The sequence below is a fragment of the Haemaphysalis longicornis genome, unplaced genomic scaffold, assembly GCF_048455015.1.
Source record: "Haemaphysalis longicornis isolate Haplotype H1 unplaced genomic scaffold, Haemaphysalis longicornis Haplotype H1 scaffold_4, whole genome shotgun sequence".
Lineage (NCBI taxonomy): Eukaryota > Metazoa > Arthropoda > Arachnida > Ixodida > Ixodidae > Haemaphysalis > Haemaphysalis longicornis.
In genome coordinates this window covers 125,478,815-125,502,833 of record NW_027526361.1, presented here as the reverse complement: position 1 = coordinate 125,502,833, position 24,019 = coordinate 125,478,815, and the positions used below count along the sequence as shown (strand labels likewise).

The 24,019-nt window shown below is 45.1% G+C and overlaps 1 protein-coding gene across 1 annotated transcript in view; it reads left to right on the top strand.

The window, feature by feature from the left end:
- The window catches only part of LOC144179368 (uncharacterized), a 139,881-nt gene extending 124,451 nt beyond the window's left edge, over positions 1-15,430 (top strand). The window contains exons 5-8 of the mRNA XM_077707696.1: positions 1,953-2,169; positions 6,397-6,530; positions 7,622-7,853; positions 11,985-15,430. Of these exons, the coding sequence (XP_077563822.1) occupies positions 1,953-2,169; positions 6,397-6,530; positions 7,622-7,853; positions 11,985-12,070 (669 nt within the window). The 3' untranslated portion in view covers positions 12,071-15,430. The remainder of the gene's footprint in view (positions 1-1,952; positions 2,170-6,396; positions 6,531-7,621; positions 7,854-11,984) is intronic.
- Positions 15,431-24,019: the final 8,589 nt, after the last annotated feature.

Below are 24,019 nucleotides of genomic sequence, written 5' to 3'. Positions count from 1 at the left end.
AATGGACGTGGGCAGGGCATGTAATGCGAAGGCAAGATAACCGCTGGTCATTAAGGGTAACAGAGTGGATCCCTAGAGAAGGCAAGCGTTGCAGGGGGCGGCAGAAAGTTAGATGGGCAGATGAGATCAAGAAGTTTGTGGGGATGAATTGGTCGTAGTACCACAGGACCGTGTTAATTGGAAATTAATGGGAGTGGCCTTTGCCCTGCAGTGGGCGTAGATAGGCTGGTGATCATGATGATGATGATGAGCTAAGCTGGATGGTATGTTTGGCACCTGCAGCATACCACCCTATCCTGAAATATTCGGTTGGTGTTACGGTGGATAACATTCCAAACTAATGCCCCTCTGCCTCATGTTTTACAAAGGTAGTCGCTAATACTGAAGTTTGTTTCAGCGGGGTGGGCTGTTTGTCAGAGAAATATTTCTCAAATTACTCAAAATGAATTCTTTGTATGTCCGTCTTCTCTGCGCGATGAAAACGACTTTGAATACTGCTAAAGTATATGTATTGAATATTGTATATTGCAGGTACACTCTTTTTCCTGGCTACTGTTTACGCACATTTAATGACCTGTAACGAGGTTTCCGTCGAGCTGTAGAGCACGGTTTCTGGAGGAGTAAATCCTGAATATGGGTCCCACTATAGTGTTAAACCCTTGGACCTGTTTGTGTGAATTTATCTGTAAGCAATGTAAGTTTTGGTGCTAAGAATAAACCTCAACAAAAACGGAAACTTAATTGCTGCGTAACCTCGATGACTACAGTATATACCGCACAAGTTACTACAGCAGTTGCAACCTTTAAAAAATATAAAAACTTGTGAGAAAATTATCCGAACGCCACGAATTTCTCATATGATAGCTGTAGGCTCTTTTCAGTTGTTCGGGTACTCGGGCTTATGTCGTTTGCAGGGAAAAAAATTTAAATCGCATCAATTCGGCAAGCCTTCTGCAGCCCAGGACTTTACAAATGGTGAAACTTTCCGATAATGTCGATCTCCGAGCGCTTTCGACACTCGTTGTGTGCGGAGCTTCAAAAACTACACAGCAATATTTAGAGAATGGAGAGCAGTCATCCGCTCTTTGTTTACGGCTTTTTAAAGAGTTTCAATGCATATTTATACCCGGATTTTATATATCCTCTAAAACGCCCTGAAATTTTTAAAATTGTGCGTGATTTAAAAATACTAATTACGAAGCATTCAAGCTATTCCCAAAAATCTAAATCCCAATTACCAAATGTGGTAACTTATTTACTGCCCTAATATAATCAGTTGGCTACATTACATGATACAGCATCAGTAGCCATTCTATGAACTCACAGCGACCCTCCTAGTTGATATACGTGTAGTTTTATATTAAGGAAATTAAAAAAAAACATTTGGGTGAACCATGCTATGTGATGGTATTTGTGGGTAGTTCATGTCGTACAGCACTTGTCTTGCTAGAATTTGTTTTATAAGCTGAGGAGCTTTAAGACATGCCTTTGGAACCGATGAAACAAGTTCAATCATGTTAAACATTGTTTAAAAAGTGGTGGGATTGAATATAAGGCTCATAGAAACGAAATTTGCCGTTAACTTCAGATTTCTCTAAGAAATATTCAAGCTTGAATATTGAAGTTACGGTTCATTACGAAATACGCACTTAGCGGTATACAGTTACCTCAGTATTTCATTGATGTGCTATTCCTCTTGCTGTATTGTTTCATATACAACAATGTTAAAGCGAATCAACCTTTGCGCACGTAATAAAACCGTCTTATCTTCGACATTCCCATCATACTGAAGTCTTTCACTGTAGTCTGTCAAAAGCTGTCCGCAACAATACATTTGTGTGGATTAAAGAATATGAGCGTGACTGAGAGTTGTCAAGCGTGCCGGTAATAAAGAATGAAGTATTGATTTTCCGGAACCCTATTTTGCCACTTCCCTCCATCCTTCCTGTCAGGTGCCAACAGCGAGCGGCGAACTTGTGCAGAGTGGCCACAAGCTCGACGACGAGGGACTCTGGCACTCGCACTCTCTCCTTTCCTTCGTCGCACAGCCCAGCCACTTCTGGCACGGCAGTATGGATGTTCGGTGTGCTTCGCACGCCGCACTGCCTTACTTTGTAAGCAGCGAGGAACTAACCCTCCGGGATTACGGCAAGACTGTCGACGTTTCCGGTGAGCAGCGTCTCGCAAGGCGATGAACTTCCGTCGGTCTTCTCTCTTTTTCTTCCTGTCTCAGTTTGCCGGCGTAGACCTTAGAGATCTGTTTCGAAGGGTGAGTGGCGACAAACCACTTCACTTCGTTACTCACTCTGATGATTCTGATTAGAAGGAAACTAAAATGTGCTTCTAATTCGAATTCTTTAAAACTTAGGTTAGCAGATGCCATTTCAGTACTGCTTTAAACATTAATTAGGCTTTACTCTCATCTATATCCCTCTCTTTATTTAAGTTCAGTGACCTGATGAGTTGAGATCAAGGCAACCGAATCTCACAATAGAACTTTTCCGTAACCGCAATATTATCAGTTTTCAGTGTTTATTTATTCACCCGTATCTTTTATAAGGGAAATATATTGAAGAAAGAGGTTAATAGTTCAAGGTAAATACTAGCATTTGTACATTGACAATTCTAAAGGTATTGTAACATGAAACACTAACACCAAAAGCTTGTACTATAATTACTTCCAACGACATACGAGTGAATTTGTGGAAGGAGCACATGTAAGGACGGGATCCAGTAAAAACAGAGGGGTGGGTGTTGCAAAAGTCGGTGGGTCAACAGTCTGCGAAGAGTGAAAACCGCAGAATCGCTTTAAAAATGCGATACCTTAGCGAAAGTGTTCCGAAAAGAGACCCTCTTATCAACCGCAAATAAACGTTACTAGAATGAAAAGGTGAAACCAGTAAAGTGCCCAGCAAATTGATCTATAAAACCTTTATGGTCTCCGCAAAAACTGTACCTCCAAGTGACGAGCTGCAGGAAGCATCCCAGATGAGCTTTTTACAACTTCGGGTAACGTAACAACGCAGTACTTTTACACTGCCATTAGCAAGTCCGTGGTGAAATTCTCTAAAATGAGTAATGGCAATTTAAATGCATCCTCTCATTCTGCATCTACGGTAACTAGTGTTAGCATAATATTTGGGTTAGCGTAAAATATTTCATTAACAAATATTCGGCTACGAAGTAAGGTTGCTGTCACTATATATTTTCTCATTGCTGCGAAAGATTGTTGCATTTTAGATGCTTTTGAGAGGTACATTCTACGTATATTAACGAACAGTGCATTCCGCGCGAAATGTGGAGTGCGCAACAATTGTCCTGTTCTGGCTGATGCCAATGTTTGCCTATAACTACAAAGTTGTGTCTCTCCTTCCTCTGTTCCCCGTTCCAATGGCGCTGTGGGTGAAGAATGCCAAAATACCAGCCGGCCAATCGGTCCTTTCTCGCCATTTTTTTTAATAAAGCCACACAGCCGTTAGCTCGAAAACCTTAAAAAATGCCATCGCTATACTTCTAAATATCAGATTCGTTTTATTGAATTCTGGTTGTGACGCCGTTTAAACTTAGTGAAAGGTCGTTACCAAATTTCAGTACATTTTAATGCTTGTGGTGGCAGCGCAGGTGAAGAATTGTCACAAAGGTGAAGTCTTGTCGAATTGCGTCATCCTTGAGCAACGTATATTTTCACTCTGCTGCGTAATTTAAGCTACCTATAAATTAAATTTCTTATAGAAAATCAATTTTATTTAAGGATAGTATTAGATTCCAACCACCTTTGCAATTTAAATTTCCACAAATTAGAAAAAACCTCTTCTTTTGAAAAAAATTCAGAGCATGACACTCGAAATGTCTGATGGTTGATTCCTTTCTGAAATCTTCCATAGCATTCCAGGTGTACTGCGCGTTTGCTGCAGCATCGTTAAGATTTGTACTCATTTATTCAGATTTGTAAAGCTATTCGCATATTATCACTGCCGAAGCAGGCTGTTTAAATTCATTGCGTTAAAACCAAACCAAAAGAAGTCTGAACGTCTTGCTGATAATTGCTCGGTATAGCTTGCAAACCCCGGATAAAAGCAGCTGTAAACAGCTGATGGGGTTTATACGAAGAAATATATGCTCACATAAAAAAAGCTCAAACTGCACTTGTCAGCGCGCTCTGATGCTTAAATTGGATACCCATTTTTTATGTGGTATCAATCAGTACGACCACATAAGGGATGCAGTAAATGTGCTGAAATAGGTGCAATCTTCTGAGTCTTTTGTTTCAAAACACCTTCACCATCCCTTCCTAAACAATTTTGAGAGAAGTGCGAGAGCTTTCTAACGCGTAAACTGCTTCAAGAGTGCGTCAAAAACTTCAGTAAAAGTGCGCCCAAACTTTGCTGAAAGTGAGTCCAGTCGACCGTGGAGCCTGCAAAGACCCATATCGCCAACGATGAACGAACAGGTGCGACACGTACTTGGTAAACACATCCGCGAATGTTCAAAATGTACACCGACGCGTGCTTTATGAGATAAAGGTACTCTTGAACTAATAAATACTGTTGCACTAATACACTAATAAATACTCTTGCACTAACAAAGATAAATTGCACTCTTTCTTCATGGTCGATAAGTGTATTGTATAATCTAGAACTATTCTTTTTTTGCGATTTTCAAGTAACAGTTTTGACGTAACGGAAGGCCGTTTTCACACACTCGCCGTTTGTCATCAGATCTGAGCAGAGCTTTTCACTCGAGCAACTGGGCTATGGGGCATTATATTAGTTTTTTTACAAGACGCCATCAGTCCCACTAACAGAGGTTTCGCTTTAAAGAAGCTGCTGCTTTTTGACACACCTACGAGTCTAGCTCCAATTGCTCAAAACAGGGCGTTACAACCTCAGCCATGGCCGCAGATTTTGACCACTTTAAGGAACTAGCAAAGAATATGCAAATCATATGATCTGTCACAATAGAATCAGAATGGGAGCGACAACATATGCTGCGCGGCAGCAACACGAGAAGCAAAAAACTGACGAGGAATTAAAAGAGTAGTTTAGTGTTCTTGCATGGAAGCAAAAAATAATGATTTATTATCAATCAGACATTCGGATTATGATCTTGCTTATTGTTGAAACTGCAAATGAAACACATAGCTTGTTTTAAAACAAAAGTCATAGTGTACGTTTTTTTGCGGGTATACTGGTCAGATTATTAAGATTAGAGCATTTCGCATCTAACAGTATTCGTGAAATCACAATAGAAATAATCCTATAAAATAATTGCAATTTTAAAGCTATCAGTACATCTGATCTTTAGAGACAGTGCAGAACCATACGTGATCATATCTCCGAGTTATAATTAAGAAACACAGAAATACAACATCCCCATTTCTAATGGCTTAGCGGTTGAGTATTTCAATATAATATTACTCGTTCATCTTCTCCGTTTCCATTTGATGAGGAAGATAGTTTCGTAACACTGAAATTTCTACTGCAAGCACTTTGAACCAAAGTCATTAAGCGACCAAATTATTCAGCTGTCAAGTTATTTATTTTAGCCAACGCAAGTTAGAGCCAGCTTCTCAAATTCGCTAAATTACATATCGCCAGAGAAATTAGGCAATTTTTTGTATCTCTATAATCGAACCACGGATGTGTGCTCAGTTTCTCTAGATGGTTAATCTTCCCGTAATTACTCTTGATCACACCATCTCAAGGTTAAGAGCACTAGACCTTCGCATTTGGACCTATCAGAGTTCTTCAATATACACCAGTTTCGAAACTCCGCTTTAGAATTCGTGCGGCACTGGTCACCCTGCTCCGTTGTAGCTAGAGGGCGTTTAAGAGTCCGACGCCTAGGAGAGAAAAACTGGACCGTCTGAGCACTTCCTGAAATACAAAACTTCACAGAATAAACCTTGGTGTTAAAATTAGAAAGCATAACTCTAGTAACATTTATTTCTGTTTCTTTGGTTTATTGTTTTAATAACCTACGGCGGCAGCCGCAAGCATTTAAGTACTACTTTAATTATCTGCCGTCAGATGACAGGATCGTCAACTTGCCATGTGCTTTCCCCTCTTTGCCCCTTAGCAGGGGCGGGGGGAGGGGCGAGCAGGCGGCAACCGCGGACCGGCTTTTGATACATGGGGCCTATTTGGAGTTTCAGACCTGGTATATATCGAGAAAATGTGCGTCCTATAGCATTGTTTACCTTTATTCGCTTGTTCTGCTGGAAATTTGTGTTTTACAAAGCCACAATGAGCGCTTCGTGAATAACGCAGGCCCAACACATGCATGTACGCGAAATTAAATTTTAGGCCTCATGGGGCAATTAATGTGCGCAACGGAAGACCAACTTTGTTGCAAGTTCCGCATACGCTGAATTTCCGTGTTCTGTCATAAATGCAGGTCCCCCTATGGATGGCCCTCATCTCCAAGGACACAAAAAGCGCTACAACCTTGGTAGCCTTGTGGACCTCACGTGCAACGCTGATGGGGAATTGCCGAGCCATGGCCTTACGTGGCTTGTTAACGACCGAGAGGTGGGTGTCCTTCAGAGACAGTAAACACCGCTTGCTTTTACTTCAGTGGCCGCTTTTTATGGTATTCCTCCCATCGCATAGTAGTGTTTCAGTTGAATTAGTGCAAATAAAACTTTGCAGCAATTTGCTCTAGAAAGACAGAACATGTTTCAATAATGTACAACAAGAACTGGTGGGAGAAGGTACGGTACTCACACCTGTACCATAATAGAAATGTGATTGCATATTACGTTTGTTTCTTTCAGGCCCACGTCTGCTTATGGCCCTAATGTTTTTCACCCTATGTAAAAGACATGCTTTGGTATTACATATAAAACGCTTTTTGTTGTTTAACAGAAGCTAGAGACAACGTCAGACGCTGCTCCCAAAATGGTTGAATAAATAGAGATGCCAGATGCAACGAAACATAGCACAAAATGTTACTACAAACGGCAACGCAAATGTAATAGCGCGTTTAAACTAGAGGACGTTTGTCCGCGTGCCTTCAAAAGCAATATTCATTGTACCCTGTAGCGATCGGTAGTGATATTACGTGTGAGACACTCCAAACGCAGCCACAAAAAATTCTCACAAAATCTGGTATTTACAACACTGAATTAGGAGACTGAAGATCACAAACTATACTGGAAGTTTCTAAAATATCTCCCGACGAAGGCTGTGTTGCGAGTAAGTGTGACCTTCTAAACAACGTGCTTCTGCTCCACAAAAATAACATATCGAAAAAAACGGCGCAATGATATGTAAAGTAAGAAACCGGAAGTCCTCAAAAAAAGGCAAACCTTTTGACGCAACTTACGCACTCTCTGGTTAGAAAATATATCCTGGACCTTCATCGCTGCTATATTAGTTGCTTAGCATAAAGCTATTCTACAATTTACCGACACTTGAACAAAGCTTTCACACCTTTCTTGTGTAGAAAGGTGCGAAAGAAAAGGTGTGAAAGATGAATTGTGCAAGATTTATGAATTCTGGTGCTTCAATTGCCGATTTAGCTGTATTCGATTTCTAATGTTTCCTACAACAACGTTTTCACAATGTTGCAACGAGGACCATTTTGCCTCTCCGGTTGTTATCCCATGCCACGGGAACAGGCGCAGGACTCGTACGTGTCCCTTTCCCCGTCACAAGGCGTTCAGTACCAGTCGTCCCCAGGGACGGTGCTACGACTCAGCTTCAGGCTCGGTGAACAGCACTTCAGCAAAGGAGAGCTGCGCCTGAAGTGCGTCTCGCGGCAGCTAAGGGAGTTCACTGCATCCAGTGAAATACGGGTGCGACTCAGTGAGAAGCGCCAAAGCTCCGGCCTCCAAGTCTTTCTCTCTAGAAGTGAGTACCTGGCTCCTTACCTCGTCTTTTATGCCGCTGTTGTCTATTTTCTACTTCTAAAAATGTCTTTGTACACACTTTTTTTTTAAATTGTCAATGCTCGTGACGTACAATGGCGCCTAAATCTTAATCGAGCGTGGGCAATTCGCTTGTTGCGGGGGCACGTGCTCTACTCTGAAAAAGGAGTTGTTCCACTGTGTCAGAGGTTATTATACGGTCTGATATATAAAACTTCAAACGAAGGTTTTCTTCGCGCTAGTCTAAACGTCCTGCTTCCCGAGGAGACAGTCGTAGCGGAACGTTCAGCATATGCTTGAAGCTGCTGTATAGCCACCTTTATAATACAAAGATTTTTCAAGACGTTTTGTGCTTAATACCTGCTATAAATTGCCATTTTCAATTATTTTCGATGCATTCGAACGCAATGCCTCTCTACTGGCTTATTTGCATATATAGTGTGGTCTGGTGAATAAGTGATTATCGGGGAAATAAAAGTTGCCGTGTAACACAGGTATTAAAACACTGAAAACTTACAGATGTTGTCGAACTGACTAACCCTGTCTAACTTTCTTACCAACGCAGCAGCTTCGTTCTGAGCGTGTTGTATTACTTTTCCTTCTAGCGGCTATCACCAGCTAGAAAGTCAACTTAATAGATGTGAGCCTCAAGCAGCGACGTTGCCACAACTACCTTGAATTTATTTAAAATCCAAATTGAACATGAGTTCAAAAGTAGCTAAAAAATTGGTTGAAAAAGTGTTTGAAAGCAAACTCTCATATCGATTTTTACCCACCATGTGTCAGAAAGAATTACAATTATGCTGGAAACTATCGCGCACGCAGTTCTTGCGCAGTTGGATGAAAGCCTTTGGATGGATTGCCTATGGATGGAAGCTGGAACAACGCATTGAGTTATGCAGCATTTGCTTCTAAGCTGTAACCGTCCAAGCCATGCATAGAAATCCGAGCATGGTGCCAGCGACATATGACGCGGATTGGGGGAAACATGGTGCCCAAATTCGCTGTGGGCCGAAGCAAACGCACCGGCTAAATTCCCGCAGTGCTCTCTCAGGCGTGCAATCTAACTCTCCGTTTGTTTGCTGGCCCTGAGTGGCACTGCAGTTAGCACTCCACATGGAGAAAGCAGGTACCGACGCCGAAGGGTAGCGAATAGCCAGAACAGGGTCAGTTGAGTAGGCCGGCCTGGTGTGCTTACCTGTAACTGGTAAGACGCGTTATTCACCACTATATGTCACCCCTGCCGTCGATATGGCGTAGCTCGATAATCTTGGGCTGAGTACGTGCGCCTGCGGATGATAATGGTGTATATTCGCCGGACCATACCTTCAGCTTAAGGTTTAGTTCTCTACACAACCGCCATGCGCCTCTTAGCTTAGGGTTGTGTGGAATACAAGATAAATACATTGGTAACGCCGTCGCCAGTCGTGGCTAGGAAAGCACTTTAATTCATGCGCTGGTTATAAAAAAGCAGTTGGAGACTTGCAGGTTGTAAGATGTCTGGGGGCTTCTCAGAAAACGAATCGCTTGTAGCGCTGCCAAACCACGTTTTACTGCAGAGTCGCCTGCAGTAGGGAGAAAGACATTGCCATTCCGACTTGGGAGTTCAGAAATTATATCCGTCTTTCACAAAACCAAGCTAGCCCTCTTCACAAAACTAGTGAAGGAATCATAGTTATTATTTCACGAATTCTTATCTACGTAATGCATTGTTCACCCGGGCAACCTACGTTTCATCGCGCATGGATCATCGCCACAAAGTGGGCACGCCTTTTGGTCGTAGTGCTTCTTACTTATCACCTTTCATTCCAAATACGTCATTAGAGTGGAACCACCTTCCATCAGCGGTCGCTGAAACTAACAACTTAGAAGAGTTAAAAAATCGGCTGCGCGCGCACATTGGAGTATAGGCTGCTCATTAGTTGCCTGCTTTGCACTGTTATCATTGGGTACATCTATTTAGTTTTTGTACGGTTGAAGGGCCTGATTGTTGCATTGCTTGTAATCAAAAGTTGTTCCCTTTTTTTTCTGTTCTTGTCTGGTATTGGATAATACCGCTATCTTTTTGCGTTTAATTTATGTCTGTAAAGAAACTTGCTGAACATTGTTCTCTGCTAAAAATGTACGCTGTACCACCCGCTCTCCAATGCCCTTGGGCCATGAGGGTACATAAAATAAAAAAAAATTATTTGACAAGGTTTTTAAGAGAATATAAAAACAAATTTATTGGAATTGAGGAGCCGCCAGCAGCTGTTTGTGCAGAATTATAATTCAATACGTCATGATCTGTGACCGTGAAATGACATGGTTTTCCTTCGGCTGCGCATAGATTTTTGTGTGTAATCCGTAAATGCGTCTTTAAATGTGCATCCATGTGTGAACACGTCACGCTGTTAAATAACGCCTTCCTGCATCAACACGTCCTGCGAATTTGCTATTTGTGCACTTATGATTTCCTTTCGCTATTGCCATAAAATTGTAGCTCTTTCAGACCTCGTGTAACAGTTTTCTGTAAAAAGAATCATGTGAAGCTAATTTCATAGTCATCGTGACAACACGTCTTTTGCTCTGCTCTCTCGCGCGGACCAGAGCTAGCATTTTTACTTGAGCTGTTTCTGTTCCGTCGAAGCCGCAAATATAGGGTAAATACGTGAAGACGTTCAACTGCACGAAACGGTAAGGTATCTTAACCGCCTCTCCCCACTCGCACACTTCGGACGCGGGAATGACCATTGATGTTTGTTATCCCAGCCATGTGGTTCTGCCAATGTTTCGTTAATAATGCGGCAATGTCTCGACATTGGGTTTTGTTGGTGTGGCCATGGCGCGTGCTTTAAACAGTAATGCGGGACGTAATGAATACCGTTCCTATAAATTTATGTGATGCATTTTTATTGCTTAAAGCATGACTGGAGAAAAAAATGAAGGCAGCTCACACAAACGCGAAACACTTGGAGGTCGTGAAGCTGTACGCAACCTAAACGAAAATCACGATGCTTTAAGTTTCACGATAGATGTCGATTTGCTTCTTCTCCACTACCGCAACAATATTTACTCCGTCGTTGTTGGTTTAGGTGGGAGCTGCCTTCAATTTCTTGGAAGCGATAATGATTGGACATCACCATGCACGCTATGACCAGTCGTTCTCGTCCGAGCAAGTGTTGCCACAATTACGGTGAACGCTGGAGTCTTTCTCATCCCGAGCAACTGTGATAACTATTACTGTGAATGCTGCAGATTTGTTTACCCAATCTTGGCCAGTATCCCGAAGCGGGTGCGCTTGGCTTAACAAGCGTCCACCGGAGACGCTGGACGGTCGCCGCGACGAACGCAGGCATTATCGCTGGGCATTTTCTGTATTTTAACTGCCGAGCGGTCCCCGTTAGGCCCTCGCTCACATGCGCTCGCTCGGCAATGTCTTGGTATTTTTAACTGTGGTCAAAACATTGCTATTTACTAAACAGCTTCACTGTTAAAATATTACTTATAACCACCTATTTTTGCCAGATGTAACAAATTTTGTTAATTTCTTTGTAGTTATGTCGACACCCATATTTAGGTTACAGTACCGAGTAGTTAATTATAAATTTTGCTGTCGGCATAAAAACGTTCGGAACACCGGTGTTTTTTGGTTAATTAGGTATTTGGGAACAGGGCAAGTCATATCGCCCCATAAAATAGGCATGTCGGCCCCAACATTAGCATGACAGGGCTTGGCAGCAAAATGGCCTCGGCAGCCAAACTCTCACAACCGCAAGCTAGACATTTTACGTGCCTTTGCGCTGTCGTACTTTTTACTATCATGTCATCGTGTTGACTATATAAGCATCAATAAAAACAGGGAGGCGTCAATTCTCGTCATATCCTACCTTATGATGCCTTTCGTTTCTGACAACGACTATAATCACAACAGTTGTTTTAGTTGATGATTTACGGCGGCCATGCAAACTCATGGAGGTGGATGGAAGCAGAGATTCGCCATTGAACGGTTTGAGGTCTTCGGACATCTGTGGCGGACATTACAGATAATAAGTGCACAACTCAGGCTTTTCGAATATGCGTCCCCAAATGTCGCTTTTTTGTTTGAAAGTATGTTTTTTTGGCCTTTTCGCAGCAAATCAGAGTTCGCCACCAGCGAAAGTCATCTGGACGCTTGTCCTGGTTCCAGTCATCACATCACTGCTGGCAACCACTACATAGTTTGGTGCAACCGTAGAAGACCATCTTGTCGCATCGTTACAACTTCGGCGACGTGACAAACATTGTCTGCTCAGTCGATGATGCTACCACGGCCAGAAGTAGCTCTCTGCACCGTCATCGGGCCGAAGAAGTCTCTGCCTGCACTAAATCATCCACACTCAGATCACGCGTGTCCAGTTGCGGTGAGCGTCCGAGTCGCCTGCGGTGAAACCATAGAAACACGTGCACTGCTCATGTTGTTGGTGCTCCACTGAACGTCTATTTTGGTGTCGTGCTGTGAAGGAGAAATTTGGTCTGCCTGTTTCACCACCATGGGATTTATTCGAACGACGAGACAGCTTTAGGTGCGTTGTTTAAACAACGCTGTGCACATTGTTAGATGCGAAATTCCATCCTTGTGTCAAGGCGCTGCGCGCTGAAGAAAAATCACCGTCAACAAACATTTCCCGACAAGTACAGTCTGCTAGAACCACTGACTGTAGGTATTAGTGAAACGACTATGCGAAAATGTTCTTTTGGGAATTCTCGACCATGTCTGTTCCTAGAGCACACCCTGCCAGGAACTGTAGTGATTCTTTGTTCACAACGCCACAGAATAATTACTTGCGTCTATTTTTATCCAATTATGCACACTTGGCCGTTATTTTAAAGGAAGTATTCTGTCTCTTCAAAATTTTAGGCTCCATTTGCCATTTTCTACACATGCCCAGAGGCACCACAAACAGCTCGTTTCTGAACTTCTTAGTAATAACTGGCATACTAATTTGGTAGTTTGTTTGAACGCTGCCACGTCACAATGCTCCAGAAGATTGTAGCCGATCTTTTTCTTAGCGTAACGTCACTGTTTAAACAGTGAGTCGCTTCAAGCTTTCATCTTTTGTTATCATAGGGTTATGTCTCTCTGCTTGAGCTCCAACCTTACGTAACACCTTTAAAAAATTGTAAACAAGGGTGTCTTCAGACAACTATGCCTCACAAGCAGTCAAGCCAGTAAACCACATTGGTCAAGCGAAAGCCAGGAAAACAGGAAATGCTGGAGCGTTATGAAACAAGGACAAATATATTGTTAAGATGTTCCGTGTATGACTTTTTAATGTTTCCTTAACAACTTGTTCTTGGGGGTCGATTGCCGTGTCAATTTTTATGCGGTTGAATCATGAATTAAAATGCTGATAATTCAGCTTCAAGAGATGCGAGTACAATGCATATACAACGCCTGCTCTTGGGCGCTTGCTTTTGCTTTCTTGGATGACATGGCTCTTAATATTACATAAGAAGTATGTTCATGTAGCACGTTTACGACTTTTATAAAAAATTTAATGTACGCGTTATAGGCCGGCTAAGACTATTGATACAGAAATGCGACAAAGACACCGGCAGAAAAAGAATACATCATAGATATGCGTTACAGCTACTCACAGTTAGAGTGTTCAAACCAGGAGGCTTCCGCCTTACACTTCTATGTTGCTGGCTTACGAAATAACTGTTTATGTTTTATTTGTCGGCTCGGGTGTTTTAATTAGGTTTTTTCTCCCGTATCGAGTCGGGTATATAATACGAAGTATAAAGTCCTTACGTAGGATTTACATTGGCAACATTAGCAGTTTTCCCACCGTCTCACTCATTTAAATATACGCGTATTTAAAAAGCTAACCTTCATTGTGCACCAACTCGATTGGTTTCTGGGTTTATTTTAACCCAAGTGGTTGTATAACAACACGGAAGAGGGATGTAAGGCCGACAAACAAACAGGTCTAAGGCTAAGCGATGTTGCCCTGACGAACATTCAAGGTGTGGCGCAGTATTCTCTGTGGATACATTTGAAAATTGTATACCTCAAACTATAAACTACTGTTAAACTTTCAAAGCAGTAAGGTAACCTTTATGTACCAGCTCCATGGCATTGGGTAAGTACCGTGAAAATGACGAGACAATATTCGACAAATATTATTTGTTAAAAACTCTCATTCGGAATGTAGGCCGTCTAGTTCTTGGTTGCAACTTTGAAATCGTCTCGAAGCACAGTTTCATCAAAAAAAAAACCTATATTTAAACTATATAACAATTGCCCCTCAGAATCTAGTTAGACCATCGCAGTAAAGAAAGAAAGGCCACTAATGACGCACTCGCGACCAAAAAAGCGATTCCTATTTGAGTCTAATTGCCGGCAAAAGGCGCTCTGCATGGTTCTGTGTCCTCATCCGCGGGTCAAAGCAAATAGAAGCCTCATGAAGATATATTGTTGATCACGGTTTAAGTACCAGAATATGAAAGACTTACACTATAATGCCGTTATATTAATGGGTCCGATAAGATGCATCTAAAATTCAAACAAAGCGGGGGAGTTCGGATCGCAAAGAAAAAGTCATCTGTTTAGTCTAGAGGATTCAGATTTGCAAGATGATATTGTGACTGATGCTTGATCCGTTCACAGTGGGAGCAGTCAGTTAATACCGAAGTGCACAAATTAAAGCCTTACCACAAGCGTACTTTTAAGTCATGGCTGTTGAAAAAAAATGCCCCTGCCTAGATAACTTGAGCCGTTTCTTTCATCGAAGTGCTTACAACCTTATTGCTCAAATGTAAATACGGACATCCCGAATCTAAGTGGCGATGATAAAAATTAAGAAGTCTAGATGGCTATATCAATTTGTTGGAACAACCAGTACTTTAAAAAGTGAAACAGCGCTTTTGGGTAAAACGGCCGTGTTGGGTGCAGTTGTACCAAATGTATCGGCGAAAAATGACTGGTTGGTTCCTCAAAAAACATTTTACTTGGTAAACAAAGAACACCGTGTTTAAGCCATGGTTACCAAGTTGTTGAGATGCTGCCAACGTTGCGAAGTGATATTCTGAAACAAGTGGCAAGATGGTGGGTGGCGTATTTTTGTGAAGAGCCTTTCTTGCGGGAAAATATTTAACATTGACGAATAGTGGCGCTATCATTGTTACAACAATACTTCCCCAAACTGGAGGAGCGACTGTCAGTCCACCAATTAGATCTATCGTACTAAATAAGTTCAACCTCACTAGCTCATGTACTTGTTCGAACACCTAATACTGGCGCCAATGTGTTACTTTTCGAACCACATTGAACAACCGGCGTTAGGCACAAAGGTTGCAGCAAGAACAAAGCAAATCTGTGATGTACGAATGGGTGTCATTTCGGCAGAACCATGGTTATCTCATGAGCTAGTGTAACACTCACTAAATCGGTTACCGTAGCTTCGTGGACATGTACAATTTCATATGAGGTCTCCTCTCTAACCTCACATTTTTCGGGATCATGCAGATTTCACCATGTTACACTGCAGTTACTGCGATATGTGTTTCTCTTAAGCTCAATAAATGCGTTTGAGTTTAGTGACTGTGCTTGTAGCCTTTTTTACCTGGTCCTACCCCACTCAACAAAATGCATTTGAGGAAAATTAGGCTACCACAACCCAACCCCAAAATATTCTGTCTCCGCCACATTGGAACTGCTTTTGTATGAAAAACGCCGTCGCTTGTACATGACAACCACCCAATAGAAAGTTGTAGCATACCGTGTCTACTGCGTATACCGTCCGTACCGGGCGTACTGAGACCCGACTGGACTTGTGCGCATCCGTTCCGGTATGGTGAATCTGTATCCCGTACTAGCAGCCCCCGCCTTGCACTGCCCCCGCATTTGTTTGGTGAGGGGTGGCCCGTCACACGGTACACACGCTAACATTGAACATACCGTAAGCTAAAACACTCTAATGGCTGCAACGATGCGTTACGGCCCACGTGCTCCCGTGTTATATTTATGTTTTCTTGATGGCTCTTTTCAGGATGTCTAAAAACAGTCCCCTGTCAAAAACACTCTCTTTCGGATGTCCTTTTGTCGGAACCTCGGCGGACAGGAAAATACCTATTGGGGATATTAGTTATGGCGTAGCTTTAGTGCATGTCTAAGCGCAAGTTTTGCTTCTGAATGCCAAACTAGAGTTTGTGTTTATGAACTGGAACCTATGGCAGTGTTTTATAATACTATCGAGCGTGCGCTTGTTACCTTACATTCACATTTGGCATTACGATATTCCTCGGTTAATGCTTGTATAGTGCTTCAGTGAGACCAGGGTATGCCAGTAAATAATTGTGTCGGTGTCGTTATCAAGAAAAACGTTCTAGAAAACGTTTGCGCGTTGGCTTCTAATGGTCGATAAAGTTTTTAATGAACGGGCCCAAGTTGCATTGGCTGCAGCATTGGAAAGTTCATGTATGTTCCATCCTAATGCTCATTTGGCCAATTGCAACTCGCGCGTGCGCTCCCAGGAGGCAGTGTCAGTGGATGCGAGGTGGCGGGGGTTCCTACACGGCAATAGACATAAATCGTTTTTTCAGCGCAGTGGTTGTTCACTCTAAAACTGATCGTTGCTGCCGTGGCTGTGTCGCAAAAAACACCGAGTGGCCAACGTCGCATGGTGCATAATGCGGAGAGTATGAACGGCTGCGGTGATGCATGAAGTATCCTAATTGCGGTAAAGCGGATGAACTAAGGCCTTACATTCTCGCAAATGTACGCTGAGAGCGACTGGGGGAAGAAACATACTCCGGCGAAAACGCCATATGACCAATATAGCGAAAACCGGCGTTTGACTCCGGCAATGAAATCCTTGCAACAGTCTACGTCACGTGCCTGGAAATCGTTCCTCAATGAGAGTGCTCCATCAGGCGACCATAAACTCCGGAGTGGTGAAAGGTGGCCGTAACCGCCAGTTAGCTGCGCATAAAGTGAGGGAGAGCAACAACGCAGTCAAGCGACGTGAGAGACCGGCTGATCAATTAAAAGAGCCTATTGCCCTTTTCATCGCCGAACTTCAGAGCCGTTACAGTCAACCCCGACGCACAGGCAGCTTGCGGAAGCTGCGCCTCTTGCACGCACACACTTGCACCATGGTGCATCCTCATCAAGAATCCTCCCCATCGAGTGGTCAGAATAGTTCACACACCCACCCACCCCACTTCTCGGAGTGATCACTGTGATGAAGTGCCCGTGGACCAAGAGGAAGAGAGGACCGAGCGCGCGGCTGCAACGAGTGCGTGCAGAAAAATCGAACCAGGCCGGTGATCAGGGGACGCCTGTGACGCGCTGGGCATGAGAGCGCGGCCCTGTGACCGTTTCTGGGAAGACCCGGAGCGCAACCGCTGCTGTTCCCGAGAGCTGTCCGCCGCTGATCCCGACAACCCGTGGGCTGGCCGTGCCTGGAGCTGGTGACGCGCTGGGCGAGAGAGCGCAGGTCCGGATTCACCTGGAGGTGGAACCCTCCGCTCACACCCGCTGCTACGCCATCGAGCCGTGACTCTTCGGAAAGGTCGACGATGCCTGCCCGACGTCCCGCGCCTGGTTACGACGGGGCCTAGAGCCGGTCATCGAGCCAGCCTCGCCGTGACGTCCTCGTCGACTCCGCACGCATCGGGACTTCAACACCTCGAGGGGCTGCGACAAAACCCCGGAGGACGTTTGCTTTCTTTATTGCGGACATTTTGCCGTTAGCCTCTTGCCTTTCGTAACGCCTATATCTTTAGCCTCGCGTCCTTGCTTCCGTGCCCTATCTTCTGCTTCCTTCGTGTCATGCATAAAGCAACGTTTACTCGCGCACGCACTGGCCACTGACTCGTGACTTTCACGCCAATCCTGGGCCCATTCATTACAATCACTATGCCTGCGGACTCACCTGAGCGCTGATTAACCGGCCCCAGTGGAAGAGCTTTACTCTACAGCAAGTTTAACCTACGAAAAAACACGCAATGCTACAAAAAAGATAGGGGGACAGTTCGCCTGTTCAACATAACCTATCCAAAATACAAATAAACACCATCAGAAAACTGCAACAAACACGTTTCCATCTCGTCCTCCCTGCAATTATGTTCCCCACAGTGTAAGTTTAACAGCCAAGTAGGCACACTCGACCACTTGAACTGGGAGTGTGACCAATAGCGCTACATTTCCCCCATTCCCAAACCTTTTTGTTATCAGAAGGGGAAGCTGTCGTAGAGCCACGACGCGCGAGCAAGACCATCATTGCCGATGGAGCAGGCTGCGCTAGAACTATACCCACACACTTCCGGGATAGAAACTTATATACAAATTTACTGAATAGAACCTTTGCGCTCTGTCCCGTCAAGTTTCTAATTAGGCAAGGCAGGAACGAGCAGTTGCGGAAGACGTAGGAGATTCATTGAAGACACTCTAAAAACATTTGGGCGCAAGTGAATCCCTAACGAAGCCGTGAAAAGCGACAAAGTACGAAACCCTTCTTCAAGAAAAAGCGGAAAAGTGGAGATCAATAATGTGAAAAAGCGGACAAAGCGTGTTAGACGTTCAAATTAACAAAATTCTTCCGCGCTGCCAACCCATAATACGTGCTTAGATGTCGTTGCAGTCTCTTTTTATGACGTTGAGTCTGTCTGTCCAGGCTCTCATGAACGAATCCACTCATTTCCGTAGTACGCAAACTGTAGTTAGCCAGTACACGCCGAGAAGCAGTTCTCCTACATGAAGGTGAGGACAGACGTTCTCGTGGCGAGGAAAGGAGGCAGCATTAGGTAATAATCGCAAAACATTAAGAGACCCTCCGATATGGCCCCGGCAATCCGGTGGTAAGGCATGACATAACGACCAATAACACAGATGTCAAGGAGCAAAAAGAGGGACTGAAATCGGTGGCGTAGATAGCATCAACATACTCCCAGTAGCGCATTATGAATGCCATAGCGCGTCGGATTCAAGCACCGCGTCCATCCAACTAAACAAAAAAAATCGTAACGGAAGCGGGAATTCATAAATCCATAGACGGGTGGTAGGAAGTACGCGAATAGACCACTACTCTATACCTACGCCAAACGAAACAAGGCTGCCCAGTATACCTCATTATACTTACGAGCTTTCACAGGGAAGCACTGCGGCTCCCATAGGGGATAATATGTGCCTCGCTAGATCAATAAAGCTACCGAAACACAAATTTGTAGGTATTGAGTACCAAGTTGCCGGTGTTATAAGTTCTTTCCAAGCAACCAGACAGCAGAATGGCAACGGCGATGACAGCTGCCTTCATGTTTTCAAGCGAAGCTTGTATTGTCCCACTCGTTTCGTGGAAGCTCGTGATGCTGTTTTAAAAACAAACCAAGTGGCTCAAGAAAAAAAAAAACGCTTGTGTGTTCAAAATCGAATCTGGGTCTGTCATGTCACGAATCCGAGATTTTCATTTTTTATTGATTATGAAACAGACGTCTATTCTAATTGCGGTGTTCGGACACGGTATTGATTTGCAAGGCGTTGAAGGTGACCATTGCGCGGCATCATAACGACGGACGCCGCTGTTGCTAGGTCGCACCGCACGCCGGGAGATGAGCAGCTAATCTGAATTGAACGCGCTAGGCTTATGTCACGGGGCGGGCTCTGTAGCATCCACCCTGGTCCCGCGTAATTCGCGCCAACAGCGCCAAATCCACACCTAGTGGAACATGGCGTCTGAAAAACGTTGCATTTATCGTCTTGGCAGCGAGTGGGGAGGGGGAAAAGGAGGTTGGTGACGTCACGGACGCTTCTGACGTCATTTTTTCCGCGGCAGGCGGGCCGGGCCGCCGGGCGCTGGCCGCAGCAACCGACGACGCTCGCCCAACCTTCGCGACGACTCTCCTGGTGCCATTGCCCGCCCGGCAATAGCTAGTTTTAGCTGACTGTTTTAAATGCAGAGCATTTCTTTAACTCACATGTAGCGTCCGCCGTCCGTCCGCAACAGCTCAGCGCGCAGGTGCGCCCTCTCCCCCACTCCTCCTCTCCCGCACCACGCTACCCTCCTCGCTCTCAACAACAGGTCCGCACCCCTCCCCCTACACTATATAAAAAATAACACTTATCGGCGCCTCGTTTCGATCCCACGACCCTGCGGGCGGAACGCAAGGTACAGGTCCGCGCAGAAGTAAACGGAGCACGGGAGCGGTGGCCGAACTGCATCGTTGCGCCGCGTATGGGCGCCGACGGGAACCATGGAGCGCCGGTCAAAGAGTGTGTTCGCCCTGCCACCGCCGCCTTATCTGATATATGTTGAATCGCCGCTCTGCTGGCGTGTCATGCTCGGCGAGACGGTCTTCAAAGGCAGCGCTGGGCTATAGAGGGGCGCTGGTTGCATTGCAGCTCGCAGGCACCAGCGGCGACCGAATCTGCTGGTCATGAGCTGGACGAAGCTGCGTGTGCCCTGAAACGTGCCTTGTTGCGCGCTGTAAAGGGCGGCACAAAATTGTAGGCCGCTCTGGTTTGGCATAGCATGTCATTGCGATATAATCAGTTGTTAGCCGGCAACAAAATTGCCCTGGTCAATATAAAAAGCACATTTACAAGCATTTTCGTTGTTCAGGAAAAAAAATCTCGCTTGCGGGATTTATTTTTTACTTTTGGGTTTGTCCCAAGTTATCGCTGCCGGTGACTCTCCAGGTCTGTTCTTAAGACAGGGAAATAAAAAAAATTCCATGTGGTAGAAATTCTGTGTTAGAGAACACCGTAAAGAATAGGTACAATCATTGCCCGCTATTACAGCGGGCCTCATAGGGCACATATTTTGTTTTTGCATTTAAAGCGGCGTTAATATTTTTAACGAGCACCTTGTGTTAGTTAAGAATGTGTTGCAGATTTAAACTCCACATTGAATGATAAGATGGCTTCACTGCATTACCCTAGTGTCTTGCAGAAAAGCGCCGTGAAGGCCCCAAAAAGACCGGTGATTAGTATAGTCGTCATGACCGATTACTACCATACTCGTCATCGGTTAATTTGGTTCAAAATCCTATGACGGCTATCCTCGTCAACGGGGAAGAAAGGGTTAATGCCACAATAACATATGCACTCTGTGAGGCCGGCTGTAAAAGCAGGCAACGATTGTACCTATTCTTTACGGTGTTTTGTAACACAGAATTTTTACCACATGGAATTTTTTTATTTCCCTGCCGTCAGGACAGACCTGGACTGACGGGAGGCAATAACGTGGGCCAAGCTCAATATTGATAAAAAAAAAAAAAGAAACGTCGGAAGCGCGATATTTTTCCCCAACAGCGAAAATATCCGTGATTGTGCTTTATATATCGTCCTGGGCAATTTTGTTGCCGGCTTAAAATTAATTATATCGCAATGACATGCTATGCCAAACCACAGCGGCCTAGAATTTTATGCCGCCCTTTAGAGCGCGCAACAAGGAACGTTTTTGGGCGCGCGCAGCTTCGTCCAGCTCATAAGCAGCGGATGCGTTCGCCACTGATGCCTGCGAGCGGCAATGCAAGCAGCGCCGCTCTATAGCCCCGCGCCGCTTTTGAATACAGTCTCGCCGAGCATGACACGTCAGCAGAGCGGCGATTAAACATATCAGATAGGGCAGCGGGGGCACTGCGAACACACTCTTTGACCAGCGCTCCATGGTTCCCGTCGGCGCCCTTACGCGGCGCAGCGATGCAGTTCGGCCACCGCTCCCGTGCTCCGTTTACTTCTGCGTGGACCTGTACAGTGCGCGTCAGGCTTGTCTAGGGCAAGCGAGCGCGCGGCTTCGGAGCGTGCTGGCGACATCTGCTGATAGCGGCTGGGTTGGAGATAGCTTGCCTTTGCGCGTGCACCTACCTCGGACAGGCTCAGGCCAGTCGTCGTCTTGCACGTGCCACTCTATTCCAGACGCCACCACCCGAGCTCGTCGAGCGCGTTTCTTCCACAGGGCCAACAGTGAGCGTTGAACAGAGGCGTCGTTTGACGCAGTGCACTATCCCCGCAGATGGTTACGCAATCATGCAAAACAGCCTGCGCTAATCTTCTTAATCTTCCGTTTAGCAAACAAAAAGCACGAAACAAAAGTGCACTTCAGCGCTTTCCGTCGAACCTCTTGTGCGATTACGTAACGCCTGCGCTGATAAGGCATCGCGTCAAATTACCGCCTACAGCTGGCAGTGCAGAACAGAAGCGCCCCTTTCGGTGGGAGGCGTCTGTAAGTTTAAGTTGCCAATGCTAAAGCGTGAGCGGCCCGAGCCTGTCCAAAATCCACGCATGCGCAATCGCAAGTTATCTCCAACCCAGCCGCTATCAGCAGATGTCACCAGCGTGCTCCGAAGCCGCGCGCTCGCTTGCCCTAGACAAGCCTGACTCGCACTGTACATGGTGCTCTTCCCACTGCGCCACAAAACCGACACAGAATCAAAGGCTACGAACGCGCCTTATATCCTTGACTCATTCAAACTACGTCAAGAAGCTGCTGATACAACGCATTCACTACCACCAACTCCCCAAACACTAAACGTTAACGCAATAAACCCACCCCCTATGCGACGCATTTACTTGAGTCCCCCTCGCGGGGAGATGGACCCAATTTTAAATGCAGAGCATTTGTATAACTCACGATGTCACCCGTGCGTCGGCGTCCGCAGCAGCCAGCCTCCCCCTACGCTATAAAAAGAAATAGTTACCGGCGCCTGGTTTCGATCCCACGACCCTGCGGGCGGAACGCAAGGTACATGGTGCTCTACCCACTGCGCCACAAAGCCGACACAGAATGAAAGGCTACGAGCGCGCCTTATATCCTTGACTCATTCAAACTACGTCAAGAAGCTGCTGATACGACGCATACACTACCTGTGGGCGGAACGCGAGGTACATGGTGCTCTTCACACTGCTCCACAAAACCGACACAGAATCAAAGGCTACGAACGCGCCTTATATCCTTGACTCATTCAAACTACGTCGTCAGCGGCGTGCGTTGGCGACTCAGCGGCGTGCTAGCGGCGTGATAGCTGTGTGGTGTACACGTGATAGCACCAACCCCCGAACACTAAACGTTAACGCAATACACCCACCCCCTATGCGACGCATTTACTCGAGTCCCCCTCGCGGGGAGATGGGACCATTTTTTTCACGCTCCGCTCCGCGCTGATAGCAAGCGGGAGCACCATTGCGCATGCGTCGCGCGCAAAGCCGCGAACGGCATTGGCTCCGGTTGCGCTGAGCGCGCCGCCGATACCGGAGCGGACCGTCGAAAACGGTCAGATAAAATTCTCTATTGACATCAGGCGCGAAAGTTGGACGAGCGGCGGCGATACCTCGGAATGGCCGCCGCCCATCGCTTGGTATGTGTGTGCAGTAACGCGTCTAAGAATTGAACGAAGAAAACATGTAGTTAATAGTGCGTTTTCTGGTGTCGAATTGTCTTTGTGGCGATATTAATTGGAGCGTTACACAAAGATTCTTTTCGGTTTTATTTTATTCAAAATTCATATTTCGACATCTTTGATTCGAAGTCATGCAAAAACATGCACTACACTCTTATATTGCACATACATGTTATGGCCACACTATTGGGCTCTAAGCAAAATTATGACATGCACATTTAGGCATACACATTGTACAATAAGAAAAAACGTGCGTTTAGGTACACAATGATTAATTACGCAAGAACAACTTCGAAAGTTTTAGTCACTATACAGATTTTTTTTTTTCACGCACACCTCGGCGGGAGAAGAAAAGAACTTGACAGGTACACTCAATGTACACTTATTTCTTGGGCTCGCCCGGAGACAGGAATATTCTTAGACATTCAAGAAATTCGTTTCAGTTCAGACACACAGAAATCGGGAACCTATAAATTAAAATAAAGCACGCACAGGTATGCTTCAAGGCCTGCCTGTTGGTCCAGTTAACGCAAACTCTGAAAGAAAGCGTTAACCCGGCCATTACCTGCATACACTGCCAAGAAATCATGTTCACAGCAACAAAATGCAGCGAGAAAAAACTGTTGCAACACAATAACCGCACTATTGACCACTCATTGCTGGATTATATCTGCGTACAGAAATAAACCGCAACCACGTCGTATACCACAGAACACAATCGCAACGCAAATCGAACGCACCGTATTTTCTTTTAATGGCCCGCGAACAGTCTCATTACCGGGGGGG